General features: G+C 43.7%; 1 protein-coding gene across 1 annotated transcript in view; it reads right to left on the minus strand.

Annotated features, from left to right (window-relative positions):
* LOC126260530 (L-lactate dehydrogenase-like) overlaps positions 1-23,714 on the minus strand; it is a 326,171-nt gene that overhangs the window by 87,657 nt on the left and 214,800 nt on the right. The window contains exon 4 of the mRNA XM_049957863.1: positions 438-611. Coding sequence (XP_049813820.1) covers positions 438-611 — 174 coding nt within the window. The remainder of the gene's footprint in view (positions 1-437; positions 612-23,714) is intronic.

Here is a 23,714-nt window from a genome sequence, read left to right on the forward strand (position 1 = left end):
TTTAAAAAAACACAGTTGGTATCCGTTTGACTGGGCAGCGCCATCTAGCGGGCCAACCATAGAGCCATCTGGTTTCTCCCTTCATGCGAGACGAGTTTCGTTCTTTGTAGTTTTTTCGTTTGATACTTATATCGTGAGATATTTGGCGCGGTCACTATCAATGGTTGTTTCAAATGGCTCTGAGCACTATGCGACTTAACTTCTGAGGTCATCAGTCGCCTAGAACTTAGAACTAATTAAACCTAACTCAACTTAGGACATCACAGACATTCATGCCCGAGGCAGGATTCGAACCTGCGACCGTAGCGATGGCTCGGTGCCAGACTGTGGCGCCTAGAACCGCACGGCCACTCCGGTCGGCCACTATCAATGGACCACCCTGTATATGATCACTTTTTTTTTTTGTATTATGGGGCTGTTAAAGTGCAGCGGCGTACCTGGATTGGAGACGATGAGCAGTATACAATCGGGGCTGTTCTTGACGAGGTTGGGAATGATGCTCTTGAAGATGTTGGCGTTGCGCTGCACCAGGTCCAGTCGGGACTCTCCCTCCTGCTGTCGCGCGCCAGCCGTCACCACGCATACCTTGGAGCCAGCCGTCACTTCGTACTCTGCAACGACCGCGCCTCACACCTTCATATCTGCAATTTCTTACTTCTCAAGTTACGCATTATCTCTAACGATGCTATTACAGCGGACGTTCAGAAGACGTTGTTTGCAACGGCTCAGGTCACAAAGAAGGGGTCGGTTTGTAACATTTAGGTCTATTATCGGTACTGTAGCATATGTATTCATTTCCTTGATATCCCTGTGGATATACACCACTGACCATTAAAATTGCTACACCAACAAGAAATGCAGATGGTAAACGGGTATTCACTGGACAAATATATTATACTAGAACTGACATGTGATTACATTTTCACGCATATTGGGTGCATAGATCCTGAGAAATCAGTACCCAGAACAACCACCTCTGGCCGTAATAACGGCCTTGATACGCCTAGCATTGAGTGAAACAGAGCTTGGATGGCGTGTACAGGTACAGCTGCCCATGCAGCTTCAACACGATACCACAGTTCATCAAGAGTAGTGACTGGCGTACTGTGACGAGCCAGTTGCTCAGCCACCATTGACCAGACGTTTTCAGTTTGTGAGAGATCTGTAGAATGTGCTGGCCAAGGCAGCAGTTGAACATTTTCTGTATCCAGAAAGGCCCGTACAGGACCTGCAACATACGGTCGTGCATTATCCTGCTGAAATGTAGGGTTTCGCAGGGATCGAATGAAGGGTACAGCCACGGGTCGTAACACATCTGAAATGTAACGTCCACTGTTCAAAGTGCCCTCAATGCGAACAAGAGGTGACCGAGACGTGTAACCAATGGCACCCCAAACCATCACGCCGGGTGATACGCCAGTGTGGCGATGACGAATACACGCTTCCAATGTGCGTTCACCGCGATGTCGCCAAACCACGGATGCGACCATCACGATGGTGTAAACAGAACCTGTATTCATCCGAAATCATGACGTTTTGCCATTCGTGCACCCAGGTTCGTCGTTGAGTATATCATCGCAAGCGCTCCTGTCTGTGATGCAGCGTCAAGGGTAACCGCAGCCATGGTCTCCGAGCTGATAGTCCATTCTGCTGCAAACGTCGTCGAACTGTTCGTGCAGATGGTTGTTGTCTTGCAAACGTCCCCATCTGTTGACTCAGGGATCGAGACGTGGCTGCACGATATATTACAGCCATGCGGATAAGACGCCTGTCATCTCGACTGCTAGTGATACGAGGCCGTTGGGATCCAGCACGGTGTTCCGTATTACCCTCCTGAACCCACCGATTCCATATTCTGCTAACAGTCATTGGATCTCGACCAACGCGATCAGCAATGTCGCAATACGATAAACCGCAATCGTGGTAGGGTACCGTCCAACCTTTATCAAAGTCAGAAACGTGATGGGACGCATTTCTCCTCCTTACACGAGGCTTCACAACAACGTTTCTCCAGGCAACGGCGGTCAACTGCTGTTTGTGTATGAGAAATCGGTTGGAAACTTTCCTCATGTCAGCACGTTGTAGGTGTCACCACCGGCGCCAACCTTGTGTGAATGCTCTGAAAAGCAAATCATCTGCATATCACAGCATCTTCTCCCTGTCCGTTAAATTTCGCATCTGTAGCACGTCATCTTCGTGGTGTAGCAATTTTAATGGCCAGTAGTGTATTATCCCTTTCTGTAAGTTTATGTTCAGGAACAGTTTTGCAAATATCGTTTCTAAACCTATGTCATTTTATGTTATGTACGAGGTAAGTTCAGAATGTAAGTGTACTGTCGTCATAACAGGCTGTGGGTTTTTTTCTTTTTTTTTAGGGTTGGCAACACTGAGTGGTAGAGGGTACCCCTGACCAGAGCAAGCATCTCAGAAACAAGGAAGTACGTAAACGCACGTTGAAGCGTCCAGCTGCGTGAAAGATGTTGGTAAGAAATCCTGCCAAGTATGAGCCACTTGCTGTGATCCGCTTCCTTCTCGCGGAAGGAATAACACCTACTGAAACTTTTTCGCAAATCAAAACGGTTTCCAGCGGAGGAGTTATGAACAGAACGAGTGCGTTTAAATGGTTTAGGGATTAGTGAAGGAAGAACTAACGTTCATGACGAACATGGGAGTGGAAGACATTTTGACTGATGAGTGGTGATTGACAGTGGATGAAATCACTGCGATGTTTGCAGAACTCACCAGAACTCTCTTACACGAGACACAGACAGAAACGATATCTACCAAAATCAGCAGAATTCTCCTCGAACGTACATCAGGAACACGCTCCACCCACTCACCAAGAACTAGGGATTAAGGCGTTGCCAGGGAGTTTGAAGAATTACCTGTGTCTACAGAAATCGAGCGTTTACCACATACCACGTGAACTTGGCATGGTATACATCGGCCAGACGCCTTGGACCGTTGACATCAGGTGCAAAGAAGACCAAAGACACACCAGACTGAGACAGGCAACCAAGTCAGCGACTGCCGAGCATTGTTCAGGACTCAGTCATTCTATGAACTACAATGATGCCAAGATTTTAGCTCAAACTTCGAATTACTGTAACAGCGTCATCAAAGAATATATTGATCTTAAGGTCACGCAGAATCTCATTAGCCGTGACACCGGTTTCCAGCTGAGCTCTACGTGAAACCCATAACCCGAGCTTCTGAAGACGCAAAGGAGGCAACTTCGAGACCCCTGGGAACACTAGTATGAAGATGAAGTTAGAGAAAACAGTCCAGTACGTGGAACAAAGGACGCACCTGAGACAACAGATGCGGTACCTGAGGATGTTCTACGGAGTTTCAAGCGGAAGTTTGAACACCGGCAGCCTGAAAATAACACTGTAGCACGGACCTCAGACGGAATGCCTGACACTGCACGCCACTGTAACAGAACGTCCCAGATCACAGGTGGGCTTAAATGACGACAAAAAGATAAAATAAATGCACAAGTTTGCTTTTTGTTCTACAATGTTACTTTTATTGTTAATCGGTTTTCGGCTTACAAGGCCATCTTCAGACATATACTGAGTATTATCACCAAAGAAGTTAAATGTTAGCAGACAACATTGGAAGAGAAGTAACACATCTAGACTGAAGTAGAAACATACAGTAAGTAACATCTTTGCAATGAAAAAGTAAAAACCACACAGTACATAAATAACAATGGAGTAGACAGGAAAACCTTTAGCACAAAATAGGAATAGCATGCCTACATAACAGTTTCTATTAATAAACAAAACTAATAAAATAAAATAAAATTAGTACTAGACAAGGACGCATTGTGCTAAAGGTTTTCCTGTCTACTCCATTGTTATTTATGTACTGTGCAGTTTTTACTTTTTCATTGCAAAGATGTTACTTACTGTATGTTTCTACTTCAATCGAGATGGGTTACTTCTCTTCCAATGTTGTCTGCTAACATTTTACTTCTTTGGTGATAATACTCAGTAAATGTCTGAAGATGGCCTTGTAAGCCGAAAACCGGTTAACAATAAAAGTAATATTGTAGAACAAAAGCAAACTTGTGCTTTTCATTTATTATAATGTTGTTCTACCAAGAACCGACGGAAGATTCTGTTAAAAGATAAAATGTCTAAAATGGCCTGAACGTCATTCAGAACTTCATAAAAGCAAGACTGACAACGGATATTAATCACAAAGTACGCGCACAGCGTTCGGAACAAAAAAAAAAAAAGGTTCAAATGGCTCTGAGCACTATGGGACTTAACTGCTGAGGTCATCAGTCCCCTAGAACTTAGAACTACTTAAACCTAACTAACCTAAGGACATCACACACACCCATGCCCAAGGCAGGATTCGAACCTGCGACCGTAGCGGTCGCGCGGTTCCAGACTGTAGTGCCTAGAAACGCTCGGCCAGCCGTTCGGAACAGCCGCGGCTAGAAGCAAACACTACAGTCGCTGCTATTGGTCGGCGCATATCGCGGACAAAGCGTCTGGCGCAGCGCGGATCGCAGACGGAGCGCCTAGCACAATATAGGCGTAAATACCGAACTCGTTCGCTACTGAAATCGCAGTATTCGAGTACGCGTTGCATAAGCGAGTGGATCGGTGCGACGCACGGCCGAGGTAGCTGCCTATGTCCCGCAGGGGTCGGCTGATCACCGTCCGGCGATCCTTGGGCCGCCAGCGGCCCCATCGGCCAACCTGTGTACGACGACCATGGCCATGCAGGAAGGAAATTCGGTGACGTCGACAAAGGCTGCAGACACGGCAACTTCTGGAATGGCGCGAACAGACAACAACGGAGGGCCTGAGCCCCGGCCCGTATCCTCCACGTCAACGATCGAGGTCTGGAAACCGCCACAGCTCCACGGGAAGGACAGTCACACTGACAACACACGCCCCACCGCCTATCAACATTCCACCGACCGAGGACCACCAAGGGCAGCGAAGGGCAGACGAGACCAATTGGCACGTGATATGACCGCTATAAAAACTCAACCATCTAGTGAGCAAGATGTATGAGACAGGCGAAATACCCTCAGACTTCAAGAAGAATATAATAATTCCAATCCCAAAGAAAGCAGGTGTTGACAGATGTGAAAATTACCTAACTATCAGTTTAATAAGCCATGGCTGCAAAATACTAACACGAATTCTTTACAGACGAATGGAAAAACTGGTTGAAGCCGACCTCAGGGAACATCAGTTTGGATTCCGTAGAAATGTTGGAATACGTGAGGCAATACTGACCCTACGACTTATCTTAGAAGAAAGATTAAGGAAAGGCAAACCTACGTTTCTAGCTTTTGTAGACTTAGAGAAAGCTTTTGACAATGTTGACTGGAACACTCTCTTTCAAATTCTAAAGGTGGCAGGGGTAAGCTACAGGGAGCGAAAGGCTATTTACAATTTGTACAGAAACCAGATGGCAGTTCGAGGGGCATGAAAGGGAAGCAGTGGTTGGGAAGGGAGTGAGACAGGGTTGTAGCCTCCCCCCGATGCTATTCAATCTGTATATTGAGCAAGCAGTAAAGGAAACAAAAGAAAAATTCCGAGTAGGTATTAAAATCCATGGAGAAGAAATAAAAACTTTGAGGTTTGCCGATGACATTGTAATTCTGTCAGAGACAGCAAAGGACTTGGAAGAGCAGCTGAACGGAATGGACCGTGTCTTGAAAGGAGGATATAAGATGAACATCAACAAAAGCAATGTGTGTGTGAAATCATATGGGACTTAACTGCTAACGTCATCAGTCCCTAAGCTTACACACTACGTAACCTAAATTATCCTAAGGACAAGCACGCACACCCATGCCCGAGGGAGGACTCGAACCTCCGCCGGGACCAGCCGAACAAAAGCAAAACGAGAATAATGGAATGTAGTCGAATAAAATCGGGTGATGCTGCGGGAATTAGGTTAGGAAATGAGAGGCTTAAAGTGGTAAATGAGTTTTGCTATTTGGGGAGCAAAACAACCGATAATAGCGAAGTAGAGAGGATATAAAATGTAGACTGGCAATGGCAAGGAAAGCGTTTCTGAAGAAGAGAAATTTATTAACATCGAGTATAGATTTAATTGTCAGGAAGTCTTTTCTGAAAGTATTTGTATGGAGTGTAGCCATGTATCGAAGTGAAACATGGACGATAAATAGCTTGTACAAGAAGAGAATAGAAGCTTTCGAAATGAGGTGCTACAGAAGAATGCTGAAGATTCGATAGGTAGATCACATAACTAATGAGGAGGTATTGAACAGAACTGGGGAGAAGAGGAGTTTGTGGCACAACTTGACTAGAAGAAGGGTTCTGTTGGTAGGACATGTTCTGAAGCATCAAGGGTTCACCAATTTAGTATTGGAGGGCAGCGTGGAGGGTAAAAATCGTAGAAGGAGACCAAGAGATGAATACACTAAACAGATTCAGAAGGATGTAGGCTGCAGTAGGTACTGGGAGATGAAGAACCTTGCACAGGATAGAGTAGCATGGAGAGCTGCATCAAACCAGTCTCTGGACTGAAGACCACAACAACAACAACAAAAACGCGGCGAAATCACGCAGAGGCGCCATGACGATGACTCTTCTAGTTCTGACCACGCACCAATACCAGCAATCGAATGTGATTCGGAACTCCCCCATCCTTCGGGCAACGACGAAGACAGAGGTTTTCAAGTCTTTCCGAAACAAACGAACCGGACGTAAGACAAAGAACTCGCAAGACATCGCTGATACTACTAAGCAATAAATTCCATCACCAACGTACAACCAATTCGCGCCGTTGCAAGTGGAGGGTGAATCAATGGAAGTGGCGCCACAGCCACGAAAGGAAGACGCACAACCACCTCCCATCTCTGGCGCTAGACAGCCACCTAAACTTCCACCGATAAAAATTCCTCCAATGACCATACAGTCCACGGACAAACATCTTTCCTTTACACCAAACAGAAGAAACATGTGGCTGGATCAATCAAGGCATCCATAAAGGGGAATCGATCAAGTACCACCTCGAAACGATAGCGGACCAACAACACCGCAGTTCTTCCAGAACGCAAAAATTCCTTTCTATACTCAACAGCCTCCAAGTGAGGAGATGGTCAAGGTTGTCATTAAATATCACCCGGCCGAAATTACAGAGCAGCAAGTTGCGACTGAGTTACATGCCACTGGTTTTACTCAAGCTGTGGTGCACCATTACAAGACGAACACATTAATAACCCAACCAGTCGACTGTATGTCACTTCCTGCTGGCCCAGCAAGTGACTCGATTTACGACAAATGTGAAGCTGGAAACTTACAGACTTAAGGACGGTCTTCCATAGTGTAAACGCTGTCTCCCCTATTTCTATACTGCAAATTACTGTTCATTTCCCGCCAGGTGCGTAAAATGTGGAGGCCTCCACCGGGCACAAAACTCCACGAAATCTCCAACTCAAAAACCAACTTGTGCAAATTGCGGCGAAGAACACCCACCCACTTGGCGAGGTTGGAGCACGTTTCAACAAGCTCTGCACACCTAAATGGCCCAAGGCCAAGCCACACGTGTACGAGAATACCAAGCGGCGAAACCAACGCCTCCACCAACTCTAACCAGTTCAAAGAACTTCCCAGGACTTCCGAACCGACAGACTCCGTCGACCTCCTCGACGAGACAGTCGGCATGGCAATGAGAACGACGACCATCAACGGCAGCTCCACACGAAGAATCGTCTTTCGACTTCACAGAATTTCTGAAGACTTTCTCAATCATATCTGACTTCCCCTGTAAGTTACAACAACGGAACATCTTTGTCATAGTTACGACTCCGTTGAAGAATTTTAACGAAACACCAACCATCATCTCCAAACTGATGATCCTGTGCCATGGCACTATTTGCACCTAGCTATGGCCTGTGGACGCACCATGCTAAGAGACGTTTCACTCTGTATATTGAATGCCACTGCAATTTTAAATAAGAAGATTGAGTTGGAAGAATTTATTGTTCGTTATCGTATGAACATTCTAATTTTTACTAAAACACGCCTCCGTCCCACAAACATAAGTTGCACAACATGGCCTGCTGTAGGCTAGATCATGCCAATGGCCGCGGAGGGTATACCGTCATTTTTATCAAGAATTCCATCACGCATTCACCAACGGCTCGCCCAGCACTTAAAACTGTTGAAGCCACGACCATCACCATTTCCACTTCCTAAGGCCACATTACGCTTATCTCTGCGTACCTCAGTCCAAACAGGTAAGTCATTGAGGAGAATTTCCTGGCGATATTTGACCAATGTGAGAAAATCTTGATGTGTGGTGACTTCAGTGCAAAGCACTTCGCATTGCACTCTCGACACGCAACAGACGAGGGCTGAGAGACTCTGTGCTTTGAAAGAAAGACATTCGCGCCTGAGGACCCAACGCACATTCCATCGAACTCCCATCATAGATCGGATATTCTGGACGTTGCCATGCTTATGAATCTGAGGCTGGATTTGCAACTGCAGACGATTAACGACTTGACCTCAAACCACCAACCCGTCTTGGGCTTCATCACAGATGCTTTACACTCGATACAACGACCTTCACAAAAGTCCACGAACTGGTAACAGTATGAGAGGTGGCTCCAAGACACACCCACTGTAGACATTCAATCTGCAGTCCGTATTGATGAATCCATTGAGAAATTAACTGGGCAGATTCGAAGAGCATACAAACAAGTCTCACTCACCACCATCTACATTATGCCTTATCGAAAGTACCCCTCTCCACTCATCCAAGATATAAAAGCTCTCAAAAATAGGGCCAGGCGTCGCTGGCAACGCTGTTACAACCCTGAAGATCGGAGGGAGATGAAATGTCTCCCACAGGGACTTTATCGACGTGCCTTAGAACATCGAACTGAGGTGTGGGAAGGCAAATTTTTCACCTTCCTGTTCCAATTCCGAAACGAGTGAAGTCTTCTCAGCACCCTACGAAATCCACGACCATTCAGTCGAGCACTCCAGGGACCCGCAAGACCGACTCACGCCCTACTCGCCAAAGCAGAACTTTTCGCGTCGACTTACGAAGTTCAGAACGATGTAGACACCCCAGAGGGTGATGATGACGCAGGTGGGACCAGGCAGAGAACACAATTGATCATCCTACGAAACATCCTTCTTTGCTATCCATTCAAAATTATCCATGTGCACGAGTTGCTTCATGTTGACCTGCCAGCAATAGAGACCTTTGCTTTAGAATTTCTTGCTCGCATGGAAGTGGACAATGATTGGCCGCGGAAGATTTTGTGGACAGACGATGCCCACTTCCATCTGACAGGTACGTCAATACACAGAATTTTCGAATACGAGCAACGGAAAATCCACACACATATCAACCAGTACCACTTCATCCTGAAAAGGTCACTGTGTGGTGCGGACTTACGGCATCATTTATCATAGGGCCATATTTTCTCGAAGAGACACGTGCTTCCAGTACTGTTACCTGAGTGTCATTTGTGAGCGCTATCAGTGTCTTTTGCGCAACCACGTCATTCCAGATCTCCAACAGCGTCAATGTGTGGATGGGATCATTTTTACGCAAGATGGCGTACCTCCTCACATTCCAAATCCAGTTAAGCAGCTGCTGAAGCGCCATTTCGGAAATTCTAGAATTATCAGCCGCCATTTCCCTACAGCCTGGCCGTTCTGATCACCTGGTCTTAATCCATGTGACTTCTGGCTGTGGGGCTATCTGAGAGATGTGTGTTCAGTGTTCCGATTGCAAACCTAGTTGCACTGAAGGCACCCACCCATTGTACAACACATTCTGAACGTGATCACGGATACACTTCATCAGTTGCGGAACATGCTGTTTCTCGATTTCCACTTGTTGCAGAAAACGTTGGGCAGCATATTGAATACATTTTGCTGCAATCACACGGAAATTAATAATCCGATTTGATTTTGTCTGATGCCTTTTATGCGGTTTTTGGCCTCAGACAATTGAATACCGGTGTGATTGATGCTTTTTATGAGGTTTTTGGCCTCAGGACAATTAAAAACCGATGTGAGCTATGCTTCTTATTCGGTTTTTGGCAGAGGACAATTAAAAACTGATTTTTCCAAGCTGATGTGATATGATCTTGTCGTAGTAGATGGGCTTACGTAACCTGTACACCTATGCACAATGAGTAGCACAGTTTTAATGTCAGACATACACCTTAGGCGTTGTTGTATGATTCATTTGTCCTTTGCAGTCGTCCACTATTAAATTATGATGTTTAGAGCGCCATAGAGAGAGAGAGAGAGAGAGAGAGAGAGAGAGAGAAAGTTAAAATAAATAAACCAGGAACCACCACTTCAGTAGTGTCTACGAACCAGTGCCCAAGACTCTGTTTAAGACTAATAAAGATGAACTTGAGCCATTTACGTTCACACCCCAGAAATCCAGCCACACAAACACACACAAAGAAGAAACATGGAATCAGTATCAGACAGCGCCTGAAGAAGCCTACGAGTCATGCAGTTGAAATGTCGTGCAGGAAAGAGGCGAATAATCGGCAAAAACCCGATTGTTTAATACGTCACCACATAACTGTTGAAACGCCTACAGTATTTCTATTTGTGTAACAGGTCTGTAATAGGGCTTTTGCGTATTTATATTTATGCTTATATGTAGTTGCTGTTTAATGTTGAAAGCGTTAGTCAAAAAACCAGTAAGGAGACGAAACAGTTTGATAGTCCCCCTTTTCTTTAATCAGTAATTCTACAATGAAAGTCTGTGCAAAGCACATATGTATTCTTGAAACATTTGTGTTTTAATAATCAGCAATTCCGGTAAATGGTTTAAGCTGTAACAGATTCAGTTCTCTATATACAACTCATATTCTGTGCAATGAAAAGGTTTATATAAATTCTATAAAACGAGAGTTCGTGTGTTAAAATAACGGATTGGTAAATATTTCAAAATCGCTGTTTGTCAGCAGTTAAGTTTCAGGACTACGCCATGTCGAAATTATCGGTACTTTTCCCCTGTTAAGTGGCACAGAATAATCAGAGTCGTTCATTACACACTAAAGCAAACTGTGTACATTAGTGTGAAGTAGTTTGTTGCCACTATGCTTAAACAGAAAGCGGCTTAGTCGTAGTTGGTTACTTTACTAATGCGTGCTAGTGTTTTTCGTATTCATTTACTGAAAAGAATCTTCATTCAAGTGAAGGTGAATTCAGCAGTTAGTTTACACTTCGCTACACATTTATTTGAAATTACTTTTGCCTATTTAGGCTGGTGACCGTCTTTACTTTTGAATCACCACACCCTTACTTCGTAACAACATACCGTTTGTTCGATTGCCGTTCAAGTAACTTTGTATTCTTTCAATGCGTAGCCCTTCAGGAAGCGAAATACAGTCCGATTACATTCCATTAGTACACGAGCACGGTCGATGCAAAATAAGGAGTAGCGGTGTAGGGTGGATTTGCTATTGTAGCAAACCCATAGGGTGTTACAGGTTGAACGGACACATTTCTGGGGTATCAAGTACTTGTTAGTTTGGTGACGGAAGGAAGTAGGTAGGGGGACGGAGCAGCAGAAAAAACTGTAGAGAGACGCCAAAGCAAGAATACCGTAAGCAGATTAAAATGGATGTAGGTCGCAGAAGTCGTTCCGAGATTAAGAGATTTGCAAAGGACACACTAACTTTGAGAGCTACATCAACCCAGTTTTCAGACTAGAGACCGCCGGCCGTTGTGGCCGAGCGGCTCTAGGCGCTGCAGTCAGGAACCGCGCTGCTGGTACGGTAGCAGGTTCGAATCCTGCCTCGGACATGTCCGAAAGAACAGATACCATCTTAGTATATATATAGTTAAGGCTCACCGGCCACTTGACCATCTTCTTCTTCTGTGCGAATGCACAAACAGTGCCCGAACTCTTACGGGAATCGGCAAAGCGCCGCGAGTAATGAGTATAATGGGCGGGCGCACTACGAATGTAGTGCGGGACAATACGTTGAGAATGTGGGTTTCGCGGGAGGCGTGCCAGAGATAAATCCCTGCAGTCGCGCTATCCTCTGTGTCCTCGGTGGCTCAGATGGACGCCGGCACCGTAGTTCAGCGTGTTCGGTCAGAGGGCTGCTTGCCCTCTGTAATAAAAGAAGCTGAGTAAAGGTATCAACGATCAACTTGAACATATGTCTTGTGACGTCCACCCAGACCAAACGCAACGAACTATATCGAAAAAAAAAATGGGTAGAGCGTCTGCCATGTAAGCAGGAGATCCCGGGTTCGAGTCCCGGTCGGGGCGCACATTTTCATCTGTCCCCGTTGACGTATGTCAACGCCTGTAAGCAGCTAAGGGTGTTCATTTCATTGTAATATGTGTATTTCTCACTCAGTTTATGTGCTTACTCTTGCCACAAATAAATAGCCACAAATTTCAATATCTGTTCGATCTTTTTCGAGAAAACCGCTCACAGCGTACCCGATTGTAATAGGAATATAGAAGACTTACAATCGACTCACACTTGAATGTGTTACGCTTGATGGCACCTCTCACTCCTACGGTCGCTCACGTATACGCGCTTTTTTTCCTTGGTTTTTCCCCACCAAATACAGCGTGAAGTTACAATAGCCAGGCCATTCGCAACACGTTCTCCTGGTACGTTAGGGGTGATCTCATTCCGAAGGTGACGTTAACTAAAGACTGAGCGACGTATTTTTTACTTGGAGCTTTCTTTCTGACCCTCACAGCGTCCCATATAAGTTATAACCTACTATATCAGTCGTTCTGAATGTATTCACACTATGCAGTTTTAAGAGGAACGTTAGACGAGGAACTGCAAACAGTCGTTTGCCGAAAAGTTTGTACGCCCAGCCGCTTGTGAGAGACCTCGCTATCTCTGCCGTGTACTGTGACACTTGTTTTTCTGTAGCATCAATTCAGCCGTAATTGCCTATCATTATATATGCATTATTTCCCTGTTTCTTTTGCTAAGGGAGTTTCGACAAATGAAAAAAATGTTCAGGAAATATGTCTGGCTTTGCCACTTCCTGTCTTCGTATACTATAGTTGCAGTTGATTAGTAGTGATCGCAGAACGGTTTTTCAGAATACGCAGGATTTAATCGGTCTTATTAAGAGACTCAGACATAATTAGTGGATCTGATGTATGACAACTTAAAAAAGTAGAATGGAGAGAGACTAAACGCCCTTTCTATTGTTTTTGTTAGGAACTTTTGGATACATTTGCTTATAAGAAAGAGAACTTCAGATCTCTGCAGTGTAAGTTAACGCTGTCATAAATCCGAAGAATGTTTTGAATACTTCAATGCCTTACCAGGCATGGAACTACTATAGATAGTTTATTGTTGCCCTCCTCTGACTTCTGATCTGAATAACCCAGCCACTTTTAGGGTGACCTGCAAGTGAGCGTGGATCACGAACTACAGTGCAACTCGGCATCTTTTTCACATTAAAATTTTCTCACATGACATACTAAAAGTTTTGCATTAAGACAACCAGGTAGATGAAGTGTTTCTTGATTTCCGAAGAGCATTTGACCCAGTACCGAACCTACGCTTATTGTCGAAAGTGCGATCGTACAGGGTATCAAAGTGAAATAAGTGATTAGATTGACGACTTTTTGGTAGGGAGGACATACGAGTAGCCTGTTGTCTTGGATGGAGAGTCATCGTCAGATGTCGAAGTGTGTTGGGACCCTTGCTGTTCATGTTGTATATTAATGACCTTGCAGACAATATTAACAGTAGTACCAGTCTTTCTGCAGATGACGCAGTCATCTATAATGAAGTACTATCTGAGAGAAGCTTCATAAATATTCAGTCGGATCTTGATAAGATTTCAACATAGTGCAGAAATTGGCAACTTTCTCTAAATGTTCAGAAACTTAAATTTGTACTCTGCATAAAACGAATAAACGTAATATCCTATGTCTATAATATTAATGAGTCACTGTTGGAATCGGCCAACTCATACAAATACCTGGGTGTAACACTTTGTAGGGATATGAAATGGAATGATTGCATACGTTCAGTCGTTGGGGAAGCAGGTGGTAGACTTTCGTTTGTTGGTAGAATACTTGTGAAGTACAATCAGTCTGCAGAAGATTACTTACAAATCACTCACGCGACCCATCTGTAAGTAGGCTGTTTAGGTTTTTTTATTGGTAACGCCACCTCTGTATGAAAATCACTGGCTGTGCTGTGTGCAGTCTGTGGCTGCTTTATAACAGCATTGCTGGTTCTAAGGACAATTAAAAAACTCTGTGAGTGCACAAGTGGTGGTTTATGGACTTGCTATATTGTCCGCAAGACTCTTCGATGGTGATTGTGCACCTGCACATTTGCAACAGATGGCTGCTGGCCGTCTCTACAAGGACTACAGTGGGTCTACACCTTTGCTGACTCACCAGTACCATTATCTCTACAAGGACTACAGTGGGTCTGCGTCTTTGCTGACTCACCAGTACCATTATTTCTACAAGGACTGCAGTGGGTCTGCCCCTCTGGTGGCCCACCAATACCGTAATCTCTACCAGGTCTGCTCTGTGATGACCTACCCACCAATACTCTTCAAAATTTCGACTGACTCCGCTGTGGGTTTACTCTGTTGTGGCCCATTACCTGTCTGCATGTAGAGTCAGCACTGTCTTTTCGTTGGAAGGACAACAATACTTCTTCAATACTGCATGGAAATCCACTACTTCCGTGTGCATTTTCTTTTACTGCTCAGACTTTGAGAAAAAGACTGATATTTTACTGTGATGAACGATTAGGACTGTCTTTATGGACTGTGAGAAAATTTGAGCTTTTGACCAACATTGTATCAATAAGTGTGTGCATTTGATTTCTTTGTTATTGTAATTATGAAAAATTTTTCAAATCTGTATTGGGCACTGCCCAAAAAAATTTGTAAAATTTTTTGTGGGTAGCATGGGGGCTATGTAAGTAGGCTGTTTAGGTTTTTTTATTGGTAACGCCACCTCTGTATGAAAATCACTGGCTATGCTGTGTGCAGTCTGTGGCTGCTTTTCATTGTTGTAATACTCGCCATTGTAGTGTTAGGCAGCTGGCTGTGAACAGCGCGTAGCGTTGGGCAGTTGGAGGTGAGCCGCCAGCAGTGGTGGATGTGGGGAGAGAGATGGCGGAGTTTTGAAATTTGTCATGAACTGCTATATTTATATATGATGATATCAAGGTAAATACATTGTTTGTTCTCTATTAATATTTTTCATTTGCTAACTATCCCTATCAGTAGTTAGTGCCTTCCATAGTTTGAATCTTTTATTTAGCTGGCAGTAGTGGCGCTTGCTGTATTGCAGTAGTGGGAGTAACCAAGATTTTTGTGAGGTAAGTGATTTGTGAAAAGTACAGGTTAATGTTAGTCAGGGCCATTCTCTTGTAGAGATTATTTAAAGTCAGATTGCGTTGCGCTAACAAAATATTGTGTGTCAGTTTAAGCACAGTCGTATGTAAAATTGTTTAAAAGGGGACGTTTCACATCCTACAAGTGTTATATTACATAGAATGTTGTAGACTTCATTATTCGACAAGTCACAAAGATAACTAAACCTTTTGAACTCATTTGTGTGACTTTGTTACTAACTTGTTGGAGTGTTGTAGAACCTTCGTTCTCCTATACTTTTACCTGATCCTGGGGCATAGCTTAGTAATATTGGCAGGGAGATATTGTCTTAGTGGTGTACTGCACCGGAAGCCGTTTCACTAACTCACAAACTCGGTCTAGAGTAACAACAATGGCAACTCGGCCTCCACAGCGGTAGCAACGAGGCCTTTACAATACTGAGGACGAGGGTTTACAAAATAACGGACCATCCTGCAATCTGCCCTCAGGTAGAGCTGAGACTCAAGATACCTACAATTATATACATTCTCTGCAAGCCACTGTGAAGAGCATGGCAAAGGGTGCTTTCAGTATAACACGGAGTAGGATTTCTACCCGTTTATTCGTATATAAAGCATCGGAAGAACAATTGCTTAAAATACTTCAAGAAATTAAGTAACCAGCCACTTTTTATATAGCATTATGTATGCCAAACGCGTTTGGAGCTTTCAGCCATCCTGAGTTGGCGTAATACAAGGTGTTTGAAAAAGAATGACCTGATTTCAAAACTCCATATTTATTAATAAAAACATACTACGGAATTGGACAGATTGTAAAACACTCATAAAATCTTAAATTAGTAGCTATGCTGTTACAAATATTTGATGTGTCCACCAGGAGCTACATCTAGACGATAGCTAAAGTCGTCAAAACTTTACATAACGTATCTACTTTTACAGAAGTTACGGCGGCTGTTATTCTGTTCATGACTTCTTCTACGTCACGGGGAAAAGGGGAGATGAACACACTTTCATTCACATATCCCTACAAGAAAAAATCGCACAGGATCATGTTTGGCGATCTTGGATTCCAAGAATGCAGGACAGCGTCTCGATGTCCCGTACGCCCCATTCAGCGTTGAGGCAGTGTGTCACTGGTCAACTGACATACGTTATTGCGACAGTGATGTGGAGCTCCATCCTGTTGGAAAATGATGTTCTTCAGAGTCCTCCTCAAAGTTCTGGAAAAAGCCAATCCTGTAGCATCTGAGGATCGCTCATACCAACTACTGCGTTTTCCTCAAAAAAGAAAGCAATGTACACTTTTTGACGAGAAATGGCACAAAAAACATTCACTTAAGGTGAGTCTCTTTCGTGTTCAGTATTGTCATGAGGATTCTGGAGTCGTCATATGTGCGCGTTACGTCGGTTTACTTTACCGCTAACATGAAATGTTGCTTCATGACTGAAAATTAACAGTGGTAAAAATGTGTTGTGTTCCATATTCTCCAGCAGAGCATTGCTGAAGTCAGTCCATTTCCCTTTATCACCAACCCGAAGAGCATGCACTAATTGTATTCAGTATCGTCTATAGACCAAACGACGCCTTAACACTCCCCAGAAGGTCTTATGAGGCACTGACATTTCTCTGCTCGCGCGCCGAGTAGACTTTCATGGACTCCGCCCAAACGTTTGCCGAATTCTTTACATGTCATGAGAAGTGTGAGGTTGACCTGGACTCTGACAGAGTTACAATGTATCGACAAACCTCAAAGTTTTTATTTCTTTTCCCTGGACTTCAATTGCTACTCTAAATTTTTCTTTTGTTTCCTTTACTGCTTGCTGAACATACACATCAACAGAAACGAAGCAGCGTGGCGGATTTTCGGTTTGTCCACACACGAACGCGAACCAACTGTGCAACATGTAGCAATACATTTGGAAAATGGACAGAAAGTTTAATTGATTAAAGACACCGCCAGAAAATCTGCAAGCGAACCACCTCACAATACGACATTAACAGCTTTCTACCAACCGTGCCACATGGATCCATTCTCGAAAACATTACTATATGTCGACATCCCCACCTGTTATACGTGGAACATAATAAGAAAAATCTTTCAACGACGAAAATAGGGAACTCCAATAGAAGATCATCCAGGAATCAAGAAATCTGGCGCTCTAGGCCGAGTATACACCGTACATCCGAACAACGCCGAATATTTCTAACTCCCGATGTTGCTGCACGAAATACGGGGACCAACAACATTCACAGATCTCAAGATTACTGACGGTTACCAATGTCACACATGAGAGAAGCATGGCAACGCTTGGGACTAGTGGAGATCGACAACCACTGGGAATTAACCCTACAAGAAGCCTCACTCACAGCTTCATTTGGGAAAATGAGAGACTTATTCGCCACAATTCCAACAACATGTAACCCATCGAATCAAAAACAACTATGGGGCTCCTTCAAAGAGAGTATGAGCGATGGCATACTGTACCAGATCCTACAAGCTCATCCTGAATTGACCATCAAATGAAACGACGGCATCTTCAATGAAACACTCATTCGACTGGAAGATAAATGCTTAGCAACTTTGGATGCAAGCACCATGACAAGATGCTATCAGTGTCATCAACTTCGAAATTACAAAGGAGAAAAGCTACAACATCAATGAACTACTTTAATACATTGCTCACAACAAACCACTCCTGAATGAAAATCGAAAGGAAATTTACAGCGTTATCAAGAACCGTATCGACAACAACACAAGCGAAATTATTTACTTGAACGTACCAGGTGGCGCCGGGAAAACGTTTCTAATAAATCCGTTGCTGGCGGAAATACGTGCTGAACAACACATCGCATTTACATTGGTATCATCCGGAATTGCGACCACATTTATGGAAGTATGCTCATTCCGATGTAAAACTACTGTTGAATATAGCCGAACAACAGTTTCCGGTACGTGAAATCTCAAGAGCGTCAGGACGGGGTGAACTTCTAAAGCAGGCTAAAATTATCTTCTGGGACTAATGCACAGTAGGATATAAAAGCCATGGTCAGAACATTACACGACTTGTGAGGAATCTCTGATGAGATGGGAGATTTTTGACATTCCAGTTATCCCCAACTCAATACCAGCAGACGAGATCAGTGCATGCTTTAAAAAATCACATCTGTGGCCATAAATACAAGTAGTGCGACTAACAGAAAATATGAGATTTGAACTATCGAAAAACAAAACAGCAGCACATTTTGCACAACCAATTTTACAAACAGGCGAAGACACATATCCTACTGACCAGATGACTGGTACCAATAAACTAAATAGTGATTTCTGCAACATAGCCACTGCTGAAAACAAACTCATCGATCAAATTTATCCAAACATTGTTCACAACTACACCAATCCGACTGGCTATTTGAAAGGAGCCGGCCGCTGTGACCAAGCGGTTCTAGGCGTTTCAGTCAGGAACCGCGCTGCTGTTACGGTCACAGGTTCGAATCCTGCCTCGGGCATGGCTGTGTGTGATGACCTTAGGTAAGTTAGGTTTAATTAGTTCTAAGTCTAGGGGACTGATGATCTCAGATGTTAAGTCCCATAGTGCTTAGAGCCATTTGACCCTTTCAAAGGGCAATTTTGGCAACTCAAAATAATACTGTTGACGACATCAACTTTAATATTCAAAAGAAAATACCCGGTGAAGACAGAATATACAAATCGACCGACACGATGATAAACGTTGAAGAAAATGTGAACTTCCCAACAGAATTTCTGAACTCTTTCCAAGTACCAGGAATGCCATTGCACTGTCTTCGACTTAACTCCGGTCATGCTACTAAGAACTCTCAACTCATCAAAACCATGCAACGGAATAAGGATGATCGTCAAACAACTAACATAATCGAAGGCGAACTTATGACTCGAAAGTGCAAATGACACATACTATTTATCCCCAGAATACCAGTGATCTCTTCTCAACTGCCATTCCACTTTAAAAGACTACAATTTCCAGTCGAATTAGCCTACAGTTTTAGAGTTAACAAAGTGTAAAGACGAACTTTAAAACGTCGCAGAATCAGCCTCAAAGACTCTTGCTTCTCGTAGGTCAACTGCACGTACGAAATTCGAAAAATTTTTACGTATATACCCCAGATAAAAACATGAAAAATGTTGTTTATAAACAAGTATTGTAAATAGATTATGTTTTCAATCTTTTTTTTTTGCCTCTTGTATTTTTAAAGTAAATCCTTTTATTCCAACTACCACACAATTTCATATCAACTACCTGAGCGAAGCCGGGTACTCCAGCTGGTATTCTATAACGAGCAGTGAAATGAAAACGAGACAGATGGTAAAAAGAAAGTAAACTATTTATTATTTAAAAAGTAAGACCCATAACTATTAATACAGTAATCCCACTATGAGACAAGACGGTCAATAACTTCATAGAAAAATGTTTGTGGTTGCCTACTGAAAAACATGACTGTACCCAGATGTGAACATCCTCACCCGAAGCAAATCGACGGCCACGCACGTCTTTCTTCACGGCTCCAAAAACATGGAAATCGCATAGGGAGAGATCGGTGCTGTATGGAGGATGTGTAACAGCTTCCAACGGTGAAACTTCCGCAGCGTTGTCGAACAAACTTGGCAGGCTGTGGGCCCGCCCACGACTACGCTTCCTCTGGGAAGCCCTTACACACCCTCCATACGGTTCCGATCTTTCCCTATGCGATTTCCATGTTTTTGGAGCCCTGGAGAAACACGTTCGTGGCCGTCGATTTGGTTCGGGTGAAGTGGTGCACGTCTGGGTACAATTATGTTTTTCTGTAGGCAGCTACCAACATTTTGCCATGAAGGCACTGGCTGCCTTGTCTCACAGTGGGATATATGTATTAACAATTATGGCAATTACTTTTGAAATAATAAATAATTTACGTACTATTTTTCCGTCTGTCTCGTTTCCATTTGGCTGTCCTTTATAGGATGGATCGCATGATTGTTACGAAAGTGGTCTCCTTTACAGAGTGACTGCATTTTCCCACCAATGAAAGGAAGCTTGTCCAGTGCTTTATCTTCTACTCTAGTGGGTCTATGTGGTCATTGATTTCGTATACACACAAACTGTCATACTAAGGTATTTGTATGGATAAACGGATTCCTATTGAGAGTTTTAATACTGTACTCATAAAATCTAAGTTTTTCGTTTTGTGAAGTGTAAAATTTTACAGTTCTGAATATTTAAAGTGAGTTTACACAACTTTTAAATCTCATCAAGAACTGAATGGACGTTGGTGCAGCTTTTTTCAAACAGTACGTCACGGTAGATAACTGCATCACCTGCAAAAAAATCTTTGGTTACTATTCATATTCAGCTTTGATTCCATGAAAACTATTGAGATTACGACTGACTGCTGTGTGCCTCTCCTTCCTACTATTCATATTTTCTACCTGGTCATTAATACACACCAATGAAATGAAGGATTCCAGCACACTTCCATGAGAATGACGTGAGTGGCAGCAGCCAGTAAGTCCGGTCATACACTATCAAAGCATAAAATTTGAACTTTTATATCTCTTATTTTCTGTTACAAGAGTATGTTACTTTTGAAATAATAAATAATTTACGTACTATTTTTCCGTCTGTCTCGTTTCCATTTGGCTGTCCTTTATAGGATGGATCGCATGATTGTTACGAAAGTATGTTACGAAAGAGTATGTACGAGATAAAGTACGTACGCAGTATGTACGAGATAAATTGGTGAAGAAGTAGAGGGCGAAACTGTAAGTATGTAGCCTGCAACTGATTCACAAAGAAAGGCTTAGAAAACACTAGACGAAGTCATTCTACAAGATAATGAATGGGTCGCAGTTGGTCTCCTTTCGAGAGGCTGTAATGGACAATCATTTGATGAGTACGTTGCCCCTGCAATACAATGCTAAACATGCTAGCATTGCAGCTACCGCATCAACCGATGCAGAAAGCAAGGTCAGTGCTTCAAGTGCGGCGGAAGCACTCAACGGTCATAGCGCTGTGAGGCAGACGATATGCTTGGACGGCCTCTCCCCGCATCCATTACGGACAAGTTATGTCTAGCATTTAAACAATAACAAGAGCTTTAGTGTTCAAGGACTTGCGCTACGTGTATAATTGAGCCGGAAGGGCACAGACCACGTATTTAGCAGCAATAAAAACGCTGCTACACACAGGCGTTATGGAAAACTCCTTCTCCACATCCTCGTGCCACCAGTGTCACCGGTATCTCTAGAACACTTCGTGAAAATAATGCCACCGCTACTGGAAATAATTCTTTATCAACCCAAGCATTCGTAACAACGATCAGCCGGTAAACAAAAATACCGTATTCATTAATAGGTCCGTCGAGACGAGAAAGTAATAAACTAGTTTTCCGACAAATTTTCACTTAAATCTACCAAAACGAACATATCCACACTAAACCGCAAATCTACACTGGTGTCTGAAATTAAAGCAACAAACGGAAATTTTGCAAGGTTACGTTTATTTTGCCACAAAATAGTATAAACAGGTGGTAGTAAAGTAGAAACAATGTAAAGAATACAGAACGTAATCAACTGCAACATGCATAACAGTAGACAAAAATGTTCTTCCTTTCTTTTATTGGAACTTAACGAATTTGCACACTCGTTCTGACAACTATTTAATGTTATCGGCATGGGGTGTGACCACCTGTGGCACCAATACAGGCCTGACAACTACGGGACATGCTGCGAATGATGTCATCAACCGCATGTTGAGGTAGTGAGGCCAATTCTTCATACAGAGCTGCTCTCAAGTCTTGGGAGTGGTTGGTGGATGCTGACGTGATGCAGTCCGTCTCTCTAGTGCATCCCAGACACTCTCTATTGGATTCAAATCGGGAGAGCTTGCAGGCCACGCCATACGTGCAATATCTTCCGTTTCCAAAAAAAATCAACCACCCGTGCTCTTTGAGATCGAGCATTATCGTCCATCAATACGAAGTCTGGACCCACTGCGCCTCACAAAAACCGCGCATGAGCTCCCAAGCTCTCCTAACGGTAGCTGACAGCAGTTAAATCTTGCTGATTCACCCGTACAATTTCATGAAGAAGAGATGATCGAGTGGTCAACATAAGCCCTGCCCACACCATTAGGGATCCTCCTCGATATCGATCTGTTTCCACAACGTTTGGGTCCCGAAAACGTATTCCATGTGTCCTCCAGATGCCCATCCGTCGAAAAGCACTCTCGAAACCAAATTGGGACTCATCTGTGGAAAGAACATTGGTCCACCGTTCGATCGTCCAGGTGGCATGTTGATAGCTCCACTTTAGGCGTTCCCTTCTGTAAAGACACGCCAGAGGTAAATAGACAGCAGGTCTCCAACAATAAAGGCCTCTCTTTTGAAGCCTTCTGTACACAGTTTGCCTCGATACAACACGTCTACGGGATGCTGCGAGGTCAGATGTCAGTTGTTGTGCAGTACTAAGACGGTATTGTCGTGCCCTTACAGCTAAATAACGTTCCACTCTTTCTGATATCATACGTGGTTGTCCTTATCCCGGTCTCCGGGACAGAGTGTTGGTCTGCATAAACTGTCGCCTCATCCAAGAAACAACAGAACTATTCACATTATGCCATCGGGGCACATCAGTTTGCGACTCGCCTGCTTCCATTTTTCCTGTGGCCCTCCACCGCAGAGAATCTGGTAGGCGTCTTCTCTGTGCCATACTGCATCGTCTGTGCCGGCCGGAGTGGCCGTGCGGTTCTAGGCGCCACAGTCTGGAGCCGAGCGAACGCTCCGGTCGTAGGTTCGAATCCTGCCTCGGGCATGGATGTGTGTGATGTCCTTAGGTTAGTTAGGTTTAATTAGTTCTAAGTTCTAGGCGACTGATGACCTCAGAAGTTAAGTCGCATAGTGCTCAGAGCCATTTGAACAATTTTTGCATCGTCTATGACTGTGTACACAGCAACTGTGGATGTGGGAATACCCTGACAACACTACCCCGCTTGATAGGTGCCCTGACGTCATTGCTGGCATAACGGCGACATCTATTGACAGTTTGTATGATTATATCATGGATTACACACAGGACGGGGAAGTAGCAGTTTGTTGCTTTAATTTCGGATACCAATACATATCATATAGTTTATACTCAGCTCAACACGATGATTCTTCTTCGCCGTCCTTCAATAAGCGTGCTTATGTTGCAGACAAAATCGTCTGATTAAATTAAAAACGCTTATAGTAATCGACTAGGAACTCTTCAAATTCAGAGCGAGTGAGGTAATACATTCGACTTGTATTCTGGAGAAGGAAGGTGATAGTCTCCATCCTGACATCCACATAAAGCTTGTGCGTTGT

The sequence above is a fragment of the Schistocerca nitens genome, chromosome 5 (assembly GCF_023898315.1).
Source record: "Schistocerca nitens isolate TAMUIC-IGC-003100 chromosome 5, iqSchNite1.1, whole genome shotgun sequence".
Classification (NCBI taxonomy): domain Eukaryota; kingdom Metazoa; phylum Arthropoda; class Insecta; order Orthoptera; family Acrididae; genus Schistocerca; species Schistocerca nitens.